The 16,593-nt window shown below is 42.8% G+C and overlaps 1 protein-coding gene across 1 annotated transcript; it reads right to left on the reverse strand.

Annotated features, from left to right (window-relative positions):
* Positions 1–15,688: 15,688 nt before the first annotated feature.
* LOC122016958 (nuclear transcription factor Y subunit B-1-like) lies at positions 15,689–16,340 on the reverse strand. The gene has a single exon (XM_042574400.1). It carries the CDS (start codon positions 16,306–16,308, stop codon positions 15,787–15,789), a length of 522 nt encoding a protein of 173 aa, XP_042430334.1. The 5' UTR covers positions 16,309–16,340; the 3' UTR covers positions 15,689–15,786.
* Between the last annotated feature and the right edge of the window lie 253 nt (positions 16,341–16,593).

The raw sequence follows: 16,593 nt of genomic DNA on the forward strand, positions 1-16,593 counted from the left end.
ACCCTAAATACATATAATATACCCCGTGAATATTAAAATTTTTAATCTTGAATATTATAATCCAAGAGGGGAGCTTGAACTCTAGAAAAAAAAAATCTTATTGGCATAAATCCATTATATCTCAACTCCGAAATTTTAAAATCTTGAATCCAAAATGTATATAATATACCCTAAAATAAAATTTAAAAAATTAAAATAAAGTTACTGAATGAATCTAGCCTCCCGGATCATGTTATGCCTGGACCAGGTCATGCACGGGCACCTAGATCAATTCCTGACGCCTGAGGTAAGTCTGAATTCAATGAATTCGTAACATAAGGTCTGCAACCTATCAAAATATATATATAAATTAATTTTGTATGTTTGATAATATTTTTCATTATACACATAATTTTATTATTAAACAAATTATATTTTTGGGTAAATTTATTATTAGATATATTATAAAAGTTAAATAATCTCTATAAACTTAATGTTAAATGAAAAGAAAAATAAGATCAATTAGTTACCGAGTTAAATAAAATTAATAAATTTAATGGGTTAAAGGTTATATAACCTCATATTAGAAACTTGGCTTCAATATATAGGGATAACAGTCTCGTATTTAAAAAATTTAAAGTAAATAAGTTAATTTATATTGAACTACATCATTAATATTATTAAAATATTAAAAATATGAATAAATGAAAAATAAATCTAAAATAAAATTAAAAAAATTAAGACTTTTTAAAATTCAAACCGTTAATTGAACTGATTTGGTTCATTTAGGGCTTGACCCTTAACGGCAAGTTACGAGTTCAACCTGTTGAACCGGGTCAAGGGTAGCCATTAACCCAAGTTAATGTTCTGGACACGTGGGTTCGATACAGACTGGTGGTCTATAACTAGGACTATGAATGTGCATCCATAAAAGTTGAGATAAATTTTTCTTTTTTGTGTTTTCTTTGAGTGCATTTATTCTTCGAGAAAGGAAATTGATTACTAATAGAAGAGATTCTTAAAATTAACCTTTTTTTAGCAATTATATGAGAAAAATGATCTTTTATGGATTGATGGAGCAAAGATAACAATTATAAGAGAATAATATCTTGGGAAAAAAAGTAGATCCACCTTAAAGTTTTGACCTTTACTTTAAAGATGACATGTGTCCACCGTCTATGCTATGCCCTTGTCTTGGGGTAAAATAATGTCTTAAAACAAAAGACTAACAATTGTCATAATCATAACATATAGTATAAACAAAATCCTTAAAAATTCTCACTCTTAAATGAAAATGAGATTCAATCCATAAGAAATTAATTGGGTAAAAATTAAGAAGACGTCCCTTTTTTCTAAATCATCAAAGGGTCGTTCCATTATGATTGTTTTATCAAAATGTGTACTATTTCAATGTTCAACTATGTACAATTATCCAACTATCTTCTAGTATTGTTCAATACTATTATCTTCTGTCTAATTTCTGAACTGGTTGGACACATTGTAGCAACTACACAATCGTAGTTGCTACACATGTCATAGCAGCGACGGTTTTGTAGTTGCTACAATCTGAATGTTAAGTAAGTTGAATTTGCATTGTAGAAGATACAATTTCATAGCTGCTACAATATGAATGTTAGTGAGCATGTCGAATTCATGTTGTAGCAGTTAGATTTCGTATATACTATAACAATTGTAACAGTTATAATTTCATAGTTATTACAACAGTTATAGCAGTTATGATTGTGTAGCTGCTTCAATGTGAATTTCTACTATTTATGTTGTAACAACTATGAAACCGTAACTGTTACAATGTAAATTCCTACCAATGTTGAATAAATTAAATATGCATTGTAGCAGCTACAAAATCGTAGTTGCTACAACGCGCCCAATTAACTCAATATTTAGGTGTGAGATTCAGACGAGAGATCATAATATTGAACAATATTAGAAGACAGTTGAGTAATTATGCACAGTTGAATAGTAGGATGTGATGCCCTTTTGAAAAAAAAAAATGAAAATGGGACGCTCCTTAGACAATTTGGGAAAAAAAGACGCTCTTTTGCCTTTTGCCCAAATTAATTTATCAAAAAATAACAATTCTTTATTAGGTGATAACTATATGGAAGATTAGAGTTTACAAACAAGTGCCTATGGATGTGATGCCCTTTTGATACATAGAACCATAAACTACCTCTTATTGGAAACGTCAAGTTGGCAAAAAAGTGATTGCGCTTGCTCCCAGCGCCCTTACCAACCCATCCTAGAGCCAACACAGAGGAGGTAATATTGGGTTGCTATGGTTGCAAACAAAGTCCCATAATGAAAACACATGGAAAGGATTATAGACTTATAAGGGAAGGATATGTTCATTGGTATGAAACCTTTTGGGTAACTATGAGGGCTTAAGCTCAAAGTGAACAATATCATAATGTTGTGGGAATATCTTAATTCTTTTGATCATAACAATTGGTATCAGAGCTTGAATTGCTAGAAGGAATAACCGCCGACTGTGCAAAAGAGTCACGATTCAATCGAGACATATTGGTAGAATATTGACCTCTAACAAAGGAAGTGGAGGCTTCTAGGCAAAGAAGTCCTAGTTGCGACTAGGCAAGAAAATTCTAGTAGGTCAGGTGGACCGAGGGGCAAGGAAGTCTTATTAGGTTAGTTGAACAGAGGGGTAGGAAAGTTCTGATGAGTTAAGAATCAAATGACATTAAGTGGATAGGCTTAAGGGGACGGTCCTTTGAGGGGGAATTGTTTGATTGCAATGGTTGTAAATAAAGTCCCACATTGAAAATATATGGAAAGGACAATGAATTTATAAGGAAAGGATATCTCAATTGTATGAGACCTTTTGGGTAGAGCCCAAAAAAATATCTTAAGCCTAAAGTGGACAATATCATACTATTGTGTGTTGGAGCAATCCCAATGGTTCGTGGGACCATGTGTTTTGGTGTTTGGGCAAAGGGTTTAAGTTAGGTTTACCCTTGTTATTTGATATGTGTACTTGAGTTGTGCAGGACTGCAGGTGACACATGTGACTCAGGTTGACGGCTTCGGGTCCGATGAAGGATGGCATTGAGGACAAGCCGCGAGCTTGAATGCATCTGAGGGACCGTGGACAAGGCAGCAAGGACAAGGGCCGAGGGAAGCGACTACTTCGAGGCATACGCGAAGGATGACATTGGGACGAGCCGCGGGCTTGGATGCATCCGAGGGACGAGAGCCAAAAGAAGTAGGCTTGAAGGCAAGAGGTCAAGGCTGCAAAGAAGAGTCAAGTGAGTTGTGAGGGTCCGAGTGCGAGAGAAATGTACTCGGGATGGGAAACCTTAAGTTTAGGGTTGTACCAGTCGACTGGTACTGGAGCCAGTCGACTGGGGGTGAGCACAGAGAGGTTCTGTGCCCGAAATGGCTGGGATCAGTCGACTGGTCCTGGGACCAGTCGACTGGTAGATAGCCGTTGGAGAGCCGTTGGGCTGGCACCAGTCGACTGGTAACGGGCAAATCAGGTTCTGATTTGTTCCAAGCTCTATAAGAAGGAGCTTGGTATGACCGGCCAAGGTGATGAAATTAGACTTGGTTAAAGCTTAATTAGTAGTCACAAGAGTTCTCAAGTGCTTGTGTAATCCAAGAGGTCTTGGTGAGTTTGTGGTGAGGTTTCTCCACCCACAAGGAGCGACTTGAGATAGCCGGAGTTTGCCGGGGGCTAATCCACCGACGGATAGGGATCGTCCACCTCAAGGACAAGCCGTGGAGTAGGAGCCCTAATCTCCGAACCACGTTAAACGAACGTGTTAGCGGTTTGCTTGCTCTTTCTTGTTCTTTGTATTTGTATTTAGCTTTCGTATTTGTGTTTGTATTATTTGTATTCCGCTGCGCAACTAACAAATACGTAGAAAGCGAGCGATTTGGGGGTGCCGTCTATCCAACCCCCCTTCAAGCCGGCCACCGATCCTCGAACAAGTGGTATCAGAGCAAGGTCGCACTTCACCGGACTAACCGCCGAGAAGAGCAACTACAAGAAGATGGCCGGCTTGATAGAACCGCCAAAGTTCGAAGGAGGAAGCCTTGGGGACATCACCTATTAGATGATGGAGATGGAGATCTTCTTCAACACGGATTGGGACATAATGATGGTGGTCAAAGAGCCATTCAAAGTCCCAAAGGACAAGAAAGGAAAGAAGCTCCGAACACGACATTGGACGGAGGAGCAAACCTCACGATCAGAGGCAAACTCAAAGGTAATAGCAATTTTAATTGATTTGTTGCCTAATGATGTTGTGAGTCGTGTAGGTGAGTATAAGAATGCCCACGAGTTGTGGAGCAAGGTGAAGATGGTTCTACAAGAAGAACCTAAACCTACACAAGAGGAAGTAGAGCCAAGGAGATGGGCTTAGTAGCTCAAGAAGAGGAGGAGGAGCAACCGGAAGGTGATGAACACTCAACTTCCGAGGAGGAGGAGAAGGATGAAGAAATGCCATCCATTAGTGTGGATGAGGAGACATCCTCAAAGGTTGAGGAAGAATCCAAGACAAGTGAAGAAGAAGTCTTGGAACTCAACCTAGTGAGTACCTCCACCGAAGCAAAGTCAAAAGATCACATCGTGTGCTTCGGGTGCAATGAAAAGGGACACTACAAGAGTAGATGTCCTATGGGTAAGAAAGAGGTATCTCCTAAACTCAATTCAATTCATTTAGAATCTAATTTGAGTGATTGGAAAAAGAAGGAGAAGAAGCACATTAGATGCTTCACGTGTGGAGAACTTGGACACTACCATACAAGATGCTCGAGGAAGGGAGAGTTCAAGAAGTTGGAGCATCTAAAGAAATGGGAAAAGAAGAAGAGGAGCTCAAGTCAAGGGGGAGCTTCAAGGGTAAGGGAGGTATACCCTAACTTGAAGGTTAATTCAAATTTAAACTCCTCCATGCATGCTAGGAAAAATAATGTTAATCATTATATGCCCATGCAAAATTTTGGTTTCAGATATCATGATCGGAATAGGGTAAATGTAGATCATAACCCTAGGAAATCTATGCATGAAAAACCTAGAAATGGTAGACCTAAGGAGACCCAAGACATTAATCCCAAGAAGGGGAGACATATGCCTAAAAAGGGTAAGTCTAGGAATGTCCAAGGTGGACATGTTGACTCTAGGGTTAGGAACCTAGAGAGGGAGAATCAAGCTTTGAAGGCAAAGCTTGATGGTTTAGAGAAATTCCTTAAGAGATTCACTATTGGATCTAAGGGATTAAGTATGGTGTTGGGTAGCCAAAAACCCAACAATGATAGATCGGGCTTGGGATACCAATCTAGTCCCTCCAAGGTCAAAAGGAGACCATGTGCTAGGGTGACACATGATAAGGGCAAGGGAGAGTCATCCAAGGCCAATAAAAAGAAATATGCTAGGGTTGCATATGATTATGGCAAGGATGATGTGTCCAAGGTCAAGAAGATAAGGAGATATTCTAAGGGACATCATTGTGGTTTGGTCACAATAGATGAGTCACCTAGGGAGGTGACTAAGGTAAAGAGCTCTAGGGGGAGCTGCAAGAGTCAATTTGGGACCCATGGTCAATGGATCTCAGGTGGGTTCTACTTGGGGGTCTAGAGGAGCTATGGAGTGTGCCAAATGGTTTAGAGACGGACTTGAGTCTCAAACCTGGGGATTTGGCACACATGGATTATGTTTCATGCAAGGAAATATGACATTGGGGTCATATTGCATGATAATTGGTTATGGATGTATAGATTCCATACAAACCAATGCTAGGGATGCATTGTGGGTTGGTATGGGCAAATACATCAAAAGGAAGCCAAAACTAGGACTTTAGGTCAAGGTTCAATTGAACCATTTAGCTAGTTTTGGATTTTGTGTCAATCATGGGATTGGTAATAGATACATTTTGTAATATATTTTTCCCAAGTAGACAAGGGTACAATAGACCTCTCCACAAAATTTGGAAATTTTTGGAGGTCTAGGGAATTTCTGGTGCATTTCTGAAGTTGGCCTAAAAAGGCTGATTTTTGTAGAAATAGGGTGCCAGTCGACTGGTGCAGATACCAGTCGACTGGTAACAGTGTTTTTCGACCACAGAATGGTTCTGTAAGGTTGTGTCGAAGGGGGCAGTCGACTGGCACTTAGGGCAGTCGACTAATACCAGTTTGAAATTATTTTTAGCATTGGTTTGTGACCATGTCAACTCGCTTAGATGTATGAGATCCTAGGGGGATTAATACATGAGTTTAGGGTCAGTTTGGATGATAAGTTTTCAACAATTGGGATATTGTTGGAGAACTTTTTGGATGTTAGGCAAAGGGGGAGAAGTAAGGTTTAGTTGGGAAAACCTTTGGTGCCTTTGCGTAGGGGGAGCCTTGTGATAGGTTCTTAAAAAGCCTTGTGATAAAATCCTAGCTCAACGGGGAGTTTAGGTGTAGGGGGAGCCTTGTGATAGGTTCCAATGCATGTTTGCATTTTGTTTCGGCGGTTGCCAAGTGTGTAGCCTTGGCAATGTAGGTCCATTCGGCGGTGTAAGTCCTGTTGGTGCAACCTTAGGTCAAGGTTGACCTGGTTGACCTGACTCGAGTTGACCTGACTCGGGTTATATTTTGATGTTTGACTTAGGAAGATTGTCGGTGCAACCTTAGGTCAAGGTTGACCTAGTTGAGTTGCATGTTGATGTTTGACACTCGTGGAAGAGTTGTATTCTTGATATGGGACAAGAATAGATGTTTGGGAGATTGTTGGTGCAACCTTAGGTCAAGGTTGACCTGGTTGACCTGATTCGGGAAAAAGTCCAAGTATGGAGACTTGGCACTGGAAAAGTTCAAGCAGGGAGCTTGGCACGCGAAAAGTCCAAGTATGGAGACTTGGCACGGGAAAAGTCCAAGTATGGAGACTTGGCACTGGAAAAGTCCAAGTATGGAGACTTGGCACGGAAAAGTCCTAACTGGGATGTTAGGCGGTGTGGAAAGTCCTGGTGAGTGAAGCCGAGCAGTGGGAGTCCTGGTGAGTGATGCGTTGGAAAGTCCGGTGAGTGAAGCCGGGCGGTGGAAATCTGGTGAGTGAATCCCGGTGAAAATCCTAGTGAGTGAAGCTAGGTGAAGGTGAAAGTCACGGTGAGTGAAGCCGGGCATTGGGAAAGTGAGTGAAGCCGGTGAAAATCCTAGTGAGTGAAGCTAGGTGAATGAGAAAGTCCTAAGCGGGATGTTAGGCCGTTTGAAAGTCCTGGTGAGTGAAGCCAGGTGGAAGTCCTGGTGAGTGAAGCCGGTGAAAACCCAGAGTGAAGCTAGGTGAAAGTCCTGGTGAGTGAAGCCGGGCAAGGGAAAATCCAGATGGATCAAGGGTGATCGGACATCTGGTGATGGGAAGTCCAAGTAGGTCATAGGAGTGACCGGATACTTGGTACGGAGAGAAAAGTCTAAGTGGGTAAAAGGGATTGACCGGGCACTTAGCGGGGAGTCCTAGCAGGTCAAGGGAGTGACCGGATGCTAGGCGCAATGTACCAACAGGTCAAGATTGACCGGATGTTGGTTTGGACTTGGTTTGGGCGAAAACCATGAGCTGGATCGATCTGGTGATCGTTCCAGTGATACCGAGAATATTCTGATCGGTCTGGTGACCGATCAGTAACACATCAGTAGCATACTGTGTGTTAACTGATCGGTCTGGTGACCGATCAGGAGTCGATCAGAAGCCGAACAGGAGCGAGGCGCAAGAGGGGCTGATCGGTCTGGGGACCGATCAGCACAAATCCTGATCGGTCCCCGGACCGATCATGGACCGATCAGGGACGGAACAGAAGCGAAGGAGGAGGGAATGGATCGGTCTATGGACCGATCCACATGGAGCCTGATCGGTCCACAGACCGATCCAGGCACTAGCAGTTGCGACGCAACGGCTAGATTTATTCTAGTTTCTTCGCTGTCTTCTTCGCAGGTATAAAGGGGTCGAGGGCTGCTGCTGCACTTTCTCTTCTTCCTCTTCTCTTCTGCTACTGAGCTGCTGTTGTGCTCTTGAGCTTTGCTGAGCTCTCATCGCTGCTGAAGCTCTGCGTGAGTTTCCTGCTGGTGTTCTAGCTGCTGGATCTGAGAAGCTGCTGCTTCATCAAGGTTCCAGTCGACAACAAGAGGCAAGCAAGTGTTTTACAATTTCTGTTGTTCTTGTTTGTTGTCTCTATTGTTGTACTCCTTTGTTTGCTGTTGCAAAAGACTGTGGCGAGGTTTCTCCACCCATAAGGAGTATTTATTAGCCGGGTTTCCGGGGATTCATCCACCGACGGATTGACAGGGCTCGTCCACCTTACGGACACGCCGAGGAGTAGGAGCCCTAATCTCCGAACCTCGTTACATCCTTGTGTTAAGGTTTGGTTTTTCTTCTCTTTCGTTTCTTTGTTGTATTTTCCGCTGCGCTAACCCTAGTTTGTAGAAAGAAACGTGAGCGATTTGGGGTCGGCTATTCACACCCCCCTCTCTAGCCGTACGAAGGATCCTAACAAGTGGTATCAGAGCGATGTCGCTCTTCATCGGATCAACACCCGTGGGAGCAAAGCTAGAGATGGATCAACTCGGAGAAGACATCACCATTCCACCCTTCTACCATCGCGACGACTTCGCGTATTGGAAGGTAAGGATGAAGTATTTCCTTATGACTAACATTGAAAATTGGACTTGTGTACAATTAGGTTTCACTCCTCCGATGGATAAAGAAGAAAAACCTCTTGAGAAGAAGAAGTGGACGAAGGAGCAAATCCACCAATCCACAATCAACGACGAGGTAATGAAAATATTTGAATTCTCATTACCTAACGATATATTGTGTAGGATAGATGGATACAACAATGCCAAGGAGTTGTGGAACAACTTGGCTAAGTTCCATGAGGGGAACTCCACTTCAAGCCATGAAGAGGAGTCAAGTGAGCCAAGTAGCTCACATCAAGGAGAAGAGGAATTAGAAGTTGAGGGCTACTCAACATCTAAGGAAGAAGAGGAGGAGAGTTCTTCTTCAAGAATGGAGCAAGAAGAAGAAGTTTCCACCTCCGGAAGGGTTGAAGAAGAGAGCTCATCTCCACCCTCAACCCTAGGTAACTCAAGCAATTTAAGTTCAATTAAATTACACATTATGTGCTTTGAGTGTAGGGAACATGGACATTACAAGAGTAAGTGTCCAAAGAGGGTAAGAAAGACTCCACCGGCGCCAAAGGTCAAGGAAGCCGGAGTCCCGAAACGCAAGGGCAAGGAGCACATCGTGTGCTTCCAATGCAAGCAAAGGGGACACTATAGGAGCCATTGTCCGAGGGGGAGGCAACCTCACAAGGGCAAGAGACCGGGCACAACGATAGGGGGAGCTAAGGCAAACCCTAAGGTAACCTCTAAGGTTCATTATTGCAATTCTAATAAAACTCATGCTAGTAGTTTTGTTGCAATTGTTAATAATGATAAGCATGTTAACTTTAGGAACCAATACATGTGCTTAGGAGCTAAACATGTTAGCCTAGGTAAGGATAACACTAGAAATATCAACCCTAGGATTAACGCTTCTAAAGTTAAGGAAAACCTAGGTAGAAATCCCAAGAAGACTAGACACATGCCTAGGAATATCTCAAGAGAAAATGACAAATTAAAACTTGAGGTATTAGAGAGGAAAAATCAAGTTTTGAGGTCAAGACTTGATAATTTAGAAAAGGCTCTTAAAAACTTGGAGAAGTCATCTCTAGGGTTTAAGAGTCAAAAACCCAAGTCCAAGGACAAGAAAGGTTTGGGTCACAAACCTAAGTCCCAAATGGTCAAGCCCACTTACCACAATGTTCCATTCGATTATGGAACAAAACCTAGGGCTAGGAAGACCATTACCAAGGTTACAAGGGGAGTCACCCCTATAGTTGACTTTGACGAGACCCAAATGACCAAGGCTTCAAAGCCTAAGAGGGTCATTAGGAGGGTTGCTAGGGAAGTCATCCCTAGTGAATATTTAGTGAACCCAATGAGCTCAAATAGGTATTGGGTTCCTAGGAGCATCTTCTCTACCCCATAAATGGGTTAGAGAGTGTCAACTCCAATAAGAAGGGTAGTTAACCCAACTTTGAGGAAATTGACACTCAAGGAGCATTTTCAAGGTTTTGAGAACTTTTGAAAATGAAATGGAATTATCATTTACTCATTTGAAGAGTTAAATGTGCCTAAAGATTGGAAATTTCATTTTTAATCTTATTTGGCACAATTTAAGAAAACCTAGAGAAATACCATAATTGGGATTTTGGTTTTCTCTTAGGAATATATGGGCAATCTAGGGTTAGATTTTAAGTTAGCAAAGGCTAAGGATACTTAGATAGGGAATTTAGGTATTTTATTTGTGCTAACTTGCCATGATTGGTTGCCATATGCCATGCCATGACATCATATTTATTGTATTATCATTTGAAATGTCATGATAATGCTTAGGTTATCTATATGTCATGTTTATTTAAGTTTTCAAACTTTATGCCATGACATCATGACATTGGCACATGTTTTTACTTATGATATCATTTTATGCCATGTCATCATCTCTTGCATTATAATCAATGAAATTGATTTGAGGACAAACATATAATTTGATATTGAGATCAAATTGGTGTTTAGAAAATGCATGAGAACTTAGCCTAAGTTGACCTTAACCCATATCTCACATCAAATTGACTTGAATGTGGTTTGATACACCTTAGATGTGTGTGAGATATTAGGATCATGAGTTAGGATCAAGGTGCATTGTCCTTGTACCTAGATGACCCTAATTCAAGAAATTGAGGATCATAGGGAAAGCTTGTGTACAAGTCATGTACATTTAGCCCTAAGATTATGGTCCTAAATTAAAAGGTTTAAAATCATTTTGAAATTGATTTGGAAAACCTTGATGAAGCTTTCCTAGTGATAGCATTCATCATTGAACATTGTGATACAAAGTTGAGTTAAACTTGAACGATTTCAAAGTTTTTGAACTTTGTATCAAGATTGAAAAATGGAAGTTATTTTCATAGAAAACTATTTTTCCATGATAGTATATGTTATGAGGAATGTATCCTCAAAATTTCACAATTTTTCGAATTTTCTGTAATTTTCTGTGAGTTTCTGAACTTCTCCCGGGGAGAAAATCAGAAGTTTTGATTTCAGTGGCTGGATCGGTCCGGGGACCGATCCAGGGAATATCTGATCGGTCTGCGGACCGATCCAGAGTATTGTGGATCGGTCTGCAGACCGATCCAGTGAGTTCCAGTAGCACTAGTGCGATCTGGTGAAGGGCTGATCGGTCTGGTGACCGATCAGTGATGATCCAGAAAGAGGATCGATTTGGGAATCGATCCAAGGGGTTCCTGATCGGTCTGGGGACCGATCAGTGCGTGCTGAATTGCTGAAATTCGACTGGATGTCTGAAATTTCAGTTTTAGGAAGTGGTGTTTTTGGATTTCTAAAGGTTTGAAACTCTCCAAGACATTGTTGGTGCAATGGTCAAGGGGGAGTTGGCCTTTAGGGAGAGTTTTATCTAATTGTCAAGGGGGAGTTGACTTTTAGGGGGAGTTTTTACTCCTTAAGACTTTTGAGGATTAGTGATATGGGATTATCACTAAGTTGATTGTTGAGTTTAGTATCAAGGGGGAAATTAAGAGTTTCAATGAAAGGTATGGGACTTTCATTAGGAAGAAATTCTTGACCTTGATACCCTCTTTTTCTTTTTGATGTGTGTCAAAAAGGGGAGAGTGTTCATTGGAGAATTATTGGAGAACCCAAGTTAGGTTATCAGGTTAACCTAAGCTAGGGGAAGAATGTCAAGGAATGTTCGAGGAAGAACATTGGAACTCTTTTTGATGTGTGTCAAAAAGGGGGAGAATTATTGGAGAACCCAAGTTAGGTTATCAGGTTAACCTAAGGGGAGAATGTCCAGAGAATGTTCAAGGAAAGAACATTGGACATTGGAAGATGATTGGAAAACCTAAGTTAGGTTATCGGGTTAACCTAACTTGATTATGGGTTTTGTCAAACATCAAAAAGGGGGAGATTGTTGGTGCAACCTTAGGTCAAGGTTGACCTGGTTGACCTGACTCGAGTTGACCTGACTCGGGTTGTATTTTGATGTTTGACTTAGGAAGATTGTCGGTGCAACCTTAGGTCAAGGTTGACCTAGTTGAGTTGCATGTTGATGTTTGACACTCGTGGAAGAGTTGTATTCTTGATATGGGACAAGAATAGATGTTTGGGAGATTGTTGGTGCAACCTTAGGTCAAGGTTGACCTGGTTGACCTGATTCGGGAAAAAGTCCAAGTATGGAGACTTGACACTGGAAAAGTTCAAGCAGGGAGCTTGGCACGCGAAAAGTCCAAGTATGGAGATTTGGCACGGGAAAAGTCCAAGTATGGAGACTTGGCACTGGAAAAGTCCAAGTATGGAGACTTGACACGGAAAAGTCCTAACTGGGATGTTAGGCAGTGTGGAAAGTCCTGGTGAGTGAAGCCAGGCAGTGGGAAAGTCCTAACTGGGATGTTAGGCAGTTGAAAAGTCCTGATGAGTGAAACCAGGCAGTCGGGAAATCCTGGTGAGTGAATCCAGGTGAAAATCCTAGTGAGTGAAGCTAGGTGAAGGTGAAAGTCCTGGTGAGTGAAGCCTGGTGAGTGAAGCGGTGAAAATCCTAGTGAGTGAAGCTAGGTGAATGAGAAAGTCCTAAGTGGGATGTTAGGCAGTGGAAATCCTGGTGAGTGAAGTCAGGTGGAAATCCTGGTGAGTGAAGTCAGGTGAAAACCCTAGTGAGTGAAGCTAGGTGAAAGTCCTGGTGAGTGAAGCCGGGCAAGGGAAAATCCAGATGGATCAAGGGTGATCGGACATCTGGTGATGGGAAGTCCAAGTAGGTCATAGGAGTGACCGGATACTTGGTACGGAGAGAAAAGTCTAAGTGGGTAAAAGGGATTGACCGGACACTTAGCGGGGAGTCCTAGCAGGTCAAGGGAGTGACCGGATGCTAGGCGCAATGTACCAACAGGTCAAGATTGACCGGATGTTGGTTTGGACTTGGTTTGGGCGAAAACCATGAGCTGGATCGATCTGGTGATCGATCCAGTGATACCGAGAATATTCTGATCGGTCTGGTGACCGATCAGTAACACATCAGTAGCATACTGTGTGTTAACTGATCGGTCTGGTGACCGATCAGGAGTCGATCAGAAGCCGAACAGGAGCGAGGCGCAAGAGGGGCTGATCGGTCTGGGGACCGATCAGCACAAATCCTGATCGGTCCCCGGACCGATCAGGAGGTTCCCTGATCGGTCCATGGACCGATCAGGGACGGAACAGAAGAAGGGAGGAATGGATCGGTCATGGACCGATCCACATAATCTGATCGGTCGCATCGATCAGCACTAGCGATTCGACGCAACGGCTAGATTTATTCTAGTTTCTTTTGTCTTCTTGGTATAAGGGCTGCTGCTGCACTTTCTCTTCTTCCTCTTCTCTTACGCTACTTGCTGTTGTGCTCTTGAGCTTTCTGAGCTCTCATCAAGCTCTGCGTGAGTTTCTGCTGGTGTTCTAGCTTTGGATCCGAGAAGCTTCATCAAGGTTCCAGTCGACAACAAGAGGCAAGCAAGTGTTTTACAATTTCTGTTGTTCTTGTTTGTTGTCTCTATTGTTGTACTCCTTTGTTTGCTGTTGCAAAAGACTGTGGCGAGGTTTCTCCACCCATAAGGAGTATTTATTAGCCGGGTTTCCGGGGATTCATCCACCGACAGATTGACAGGGCTCGTCCACCTTACGGACACGCCGAGGAGTAGGAGCCCTAATCTCCGAACCTCGTTACATCCTTGTGTTAAGGTTTGGTTTTTCTTCTCTTTCGTTTCTTTGTTATATTTTCCGCTGCGCTAACCCTAGTTTGTAGAAAGAAACGTGAGCGATTTGGGGTCGGCTATTCACACCCCCCTCTCTAGCCGTACGAAGGATCCTAACAAGTCCAAGTGTGTAGCCTTGGCATCGTAAGTCCATTGTTTTAGCATGTTTGTTTGCTATTTGTTTTCCCTAACTTAAACGTATTGCCAAACACCAAAAAGGGGAAGATTGTTGGAGCAATCCCAATGGTTCGTGGGACCATGTGTTTTGGTGTTTGGGCAAAGGGTTTAAGTTAGGTTTACCCTTGTTATTTGATATGTGTACTTGAGTTGTGCAGGACTGCAGGTGACACATGTGACTCAGGTTGACGGCTTCGGGTCCGATGAAGGATGGCATTGAGGACAAGCCGCGGGCTTGAATGCATCTGAGGGACCGTGGACAAGGCAGCAAGGACAAGGGCCGAGGGATACTCGAGGCATTCGCGAAGGATGACATTGGGACGAGCCGGGCTTGGATGCATCCGAGGGACGAGCAAAGAAGTAGGCTTGAAGGCAAGAGGTCAAGGCCGCAAAGAAGAGTCAAGTGAGTTGTGAGGGTCCAGTCAGAGAAATGTACTCGGGATGGGAAACCTTAAGTTTAGGGTTGTACGGTCAATGATCTGGAGCCGATCGGTGGGGTGAGCAGAGAGGTTACGTGCCGAAATGGTGGGATCGATCGGTCCGGGACGACCGGTAGATAGTTGGAGAGCCGTTGTGGCACCACGGTCATTGTAACGCAAATCAGGTTCGATTTGTTCCAAGCTCTATAAGAAGGAGCTTGGTATGACCGCCAAGGTGACGAAATTAGACTTGGTTAAAGCTTAATTAGTAGTCACAAGAGTTCTCAAGTGCTTGTGTAATCCAAGAGGTCTTGGTGAGTTTGTGGTGAGGTTTCTCCACCCACAAGGAGCGACTTGAGATAGCCGGAGTTTGCCGGGGGCTAATCCACCGACGGATAGGGATCGTCCACCTCAAGGACAAGCCGTGGAGTAGGAGCCCTAATCTCCGAACCACGTTAAACGAACGTGTTAGCGGTTTGCTTGCTCTTTCTTGTTCTTTGTATTTGTATTTAGCTTTCGTATTTGTGTTTGTATTATTTGTATTCCGCTGCACAACTAACAAATACGTAGAAAGCGAGCGATTTGGGGGTGCCGTCTATCCAACCCCCCTTCAAGTCGGCCACCGATCCTCCAACATTGTGGAGATATCTTAATTCTTTGGTCTAACGGGTAAATCACAAGTGACTTCTAGCCCTTGGAATAATGATTGGCGCATGAGGGAGACACCCTTGGAATAATGATTGGCGCATGAGGGAGACATTTACCTCGGCTTTCAAACCTTAGACCTCAAGTTGACAGTACCTCATACGCTAGCTATTATACCATCCCGAGGAGACTTATTGGAAACGTTAAGTATATATGTTTACTATCTCTTTAGGTAGACAGATTTTCTTTCCTAGGGAATTATTCCCTCGAAAATTCAATCATTATTTTTTTATGACAATTTACCACCCAATTACTAACTCGACTATGCTCGTGAGATTTTGATCATGCAAACATTTGACAAAAAGGTCTTATGTTAATCCTGAGCACCCCACACGATTGACCTCATACCACGATATAGGAAGATATTTCTCTCGATTTCATCGGAAATTGGCCTGGCTTGATTCTGCAATCCTACCCTGTGGTGATCAATTTACTCAACCGAGCCCTCGGGGCAAAAGATTGAAATTTGATCATGCATGCAAAAATGAAGGTTCTAAGAGCTAATTAATCAAGAACAACAAAATTAAAGACAAATATCAGGGAGACCACAAATCATAGTAAACAGCAAAGAAACTAAATCAAGAACTCAAGATCAAATAAATCAAGCACCTCAAAATAAAGGATGAAGGAGTAGTAACTTAATTAATTAACTAACTAAATGGCTAGAATAATCCCCTTGATGTAGAAGGATCATCACTACTTTTAGTTCTATCCATGCCGTTAAACGTCAAGCGAGCAGCGCCGCCGCCGGCGGTATGGTCTCTACCAACCGCCTTGGAGGAGGAGGAGGCGGCGGGGACCGTCCGGCCGTCGCCGTCCTTCTCCCCCTCCAGCTCGCGGTACTTGTGGAGGTAGCGGCGCATCGGCTGGACGTAGTCGTCGAAGCCGAGGGCGTCGAGGGCCCAGCAGACGTCGTCGCCGTTGACGGTCTTGCGCTTCTCCCTGCGGCACTTGTCGGAGGCCTCTCCGGTGATGAAGCTGATGAACTCGGACACGCACTCCTGCACCGTCTCCTTCGCCTCCTTCGAGAGCTTCGCGTTGGGGGGCAGGGTCCGCTTCATGATCCGCCCGACGTTGGCGATCGGGAGCAGCCGGTCTTGATCCCGGATGCCGTCGCTGCTGCCTCCGTCGCTGCTGCCGGCGGCCGCGCACTTGCGTTTGTCTTCTTGAGCTGAGGTCTCCATGCTTCCGGACAAGAGAGTCAAACTCAAACCTGTTGAACAAGACTCACTCGCTCGATCGCGAATCTATATATATATATATAGCAACGGTATTTTAGAAATTATTTTACATTTCTTTTATATATATCTTATATATATATTATGACTCGAGCTTTGTCGTATTCAAATTTATTTATTTATTTATTTACTTTTGGAACGTAGTTAACTTTTTTGTTTTTTTATTAAAAATGTTATTGAGTTCCAGCTTTTGTTTTTATCAAGCTCAGTTAATAGTCTTATTGTTCCTTT

The sequence above is a fragment of the Zingiber officinale genome, chromosome 8B (genome assembly GCF_018446385.1).
Source record: "Zingiber officinale cultivar Zhangliang chromosome 8B, Zo_v1.1, whole genome shotgun sequence".
Classification (NCBI taxonomy): Eukaryota; Viridiplantae; Streptophyta; class Magnoliopsida; order Zingiberales; family Zingiberaceae; genus Zingiber; species Zingiber officinale.

Excerpts from the sequence above, each read along its gene's own strand:
- LOC122016958 (XM_042574400.1), bottom strand. The coding sequence starts at position 16,308 with ATGGAGACCTCAGCTCAAGAAGACAAACGCAAGTGCGCGGCCGCCGGC.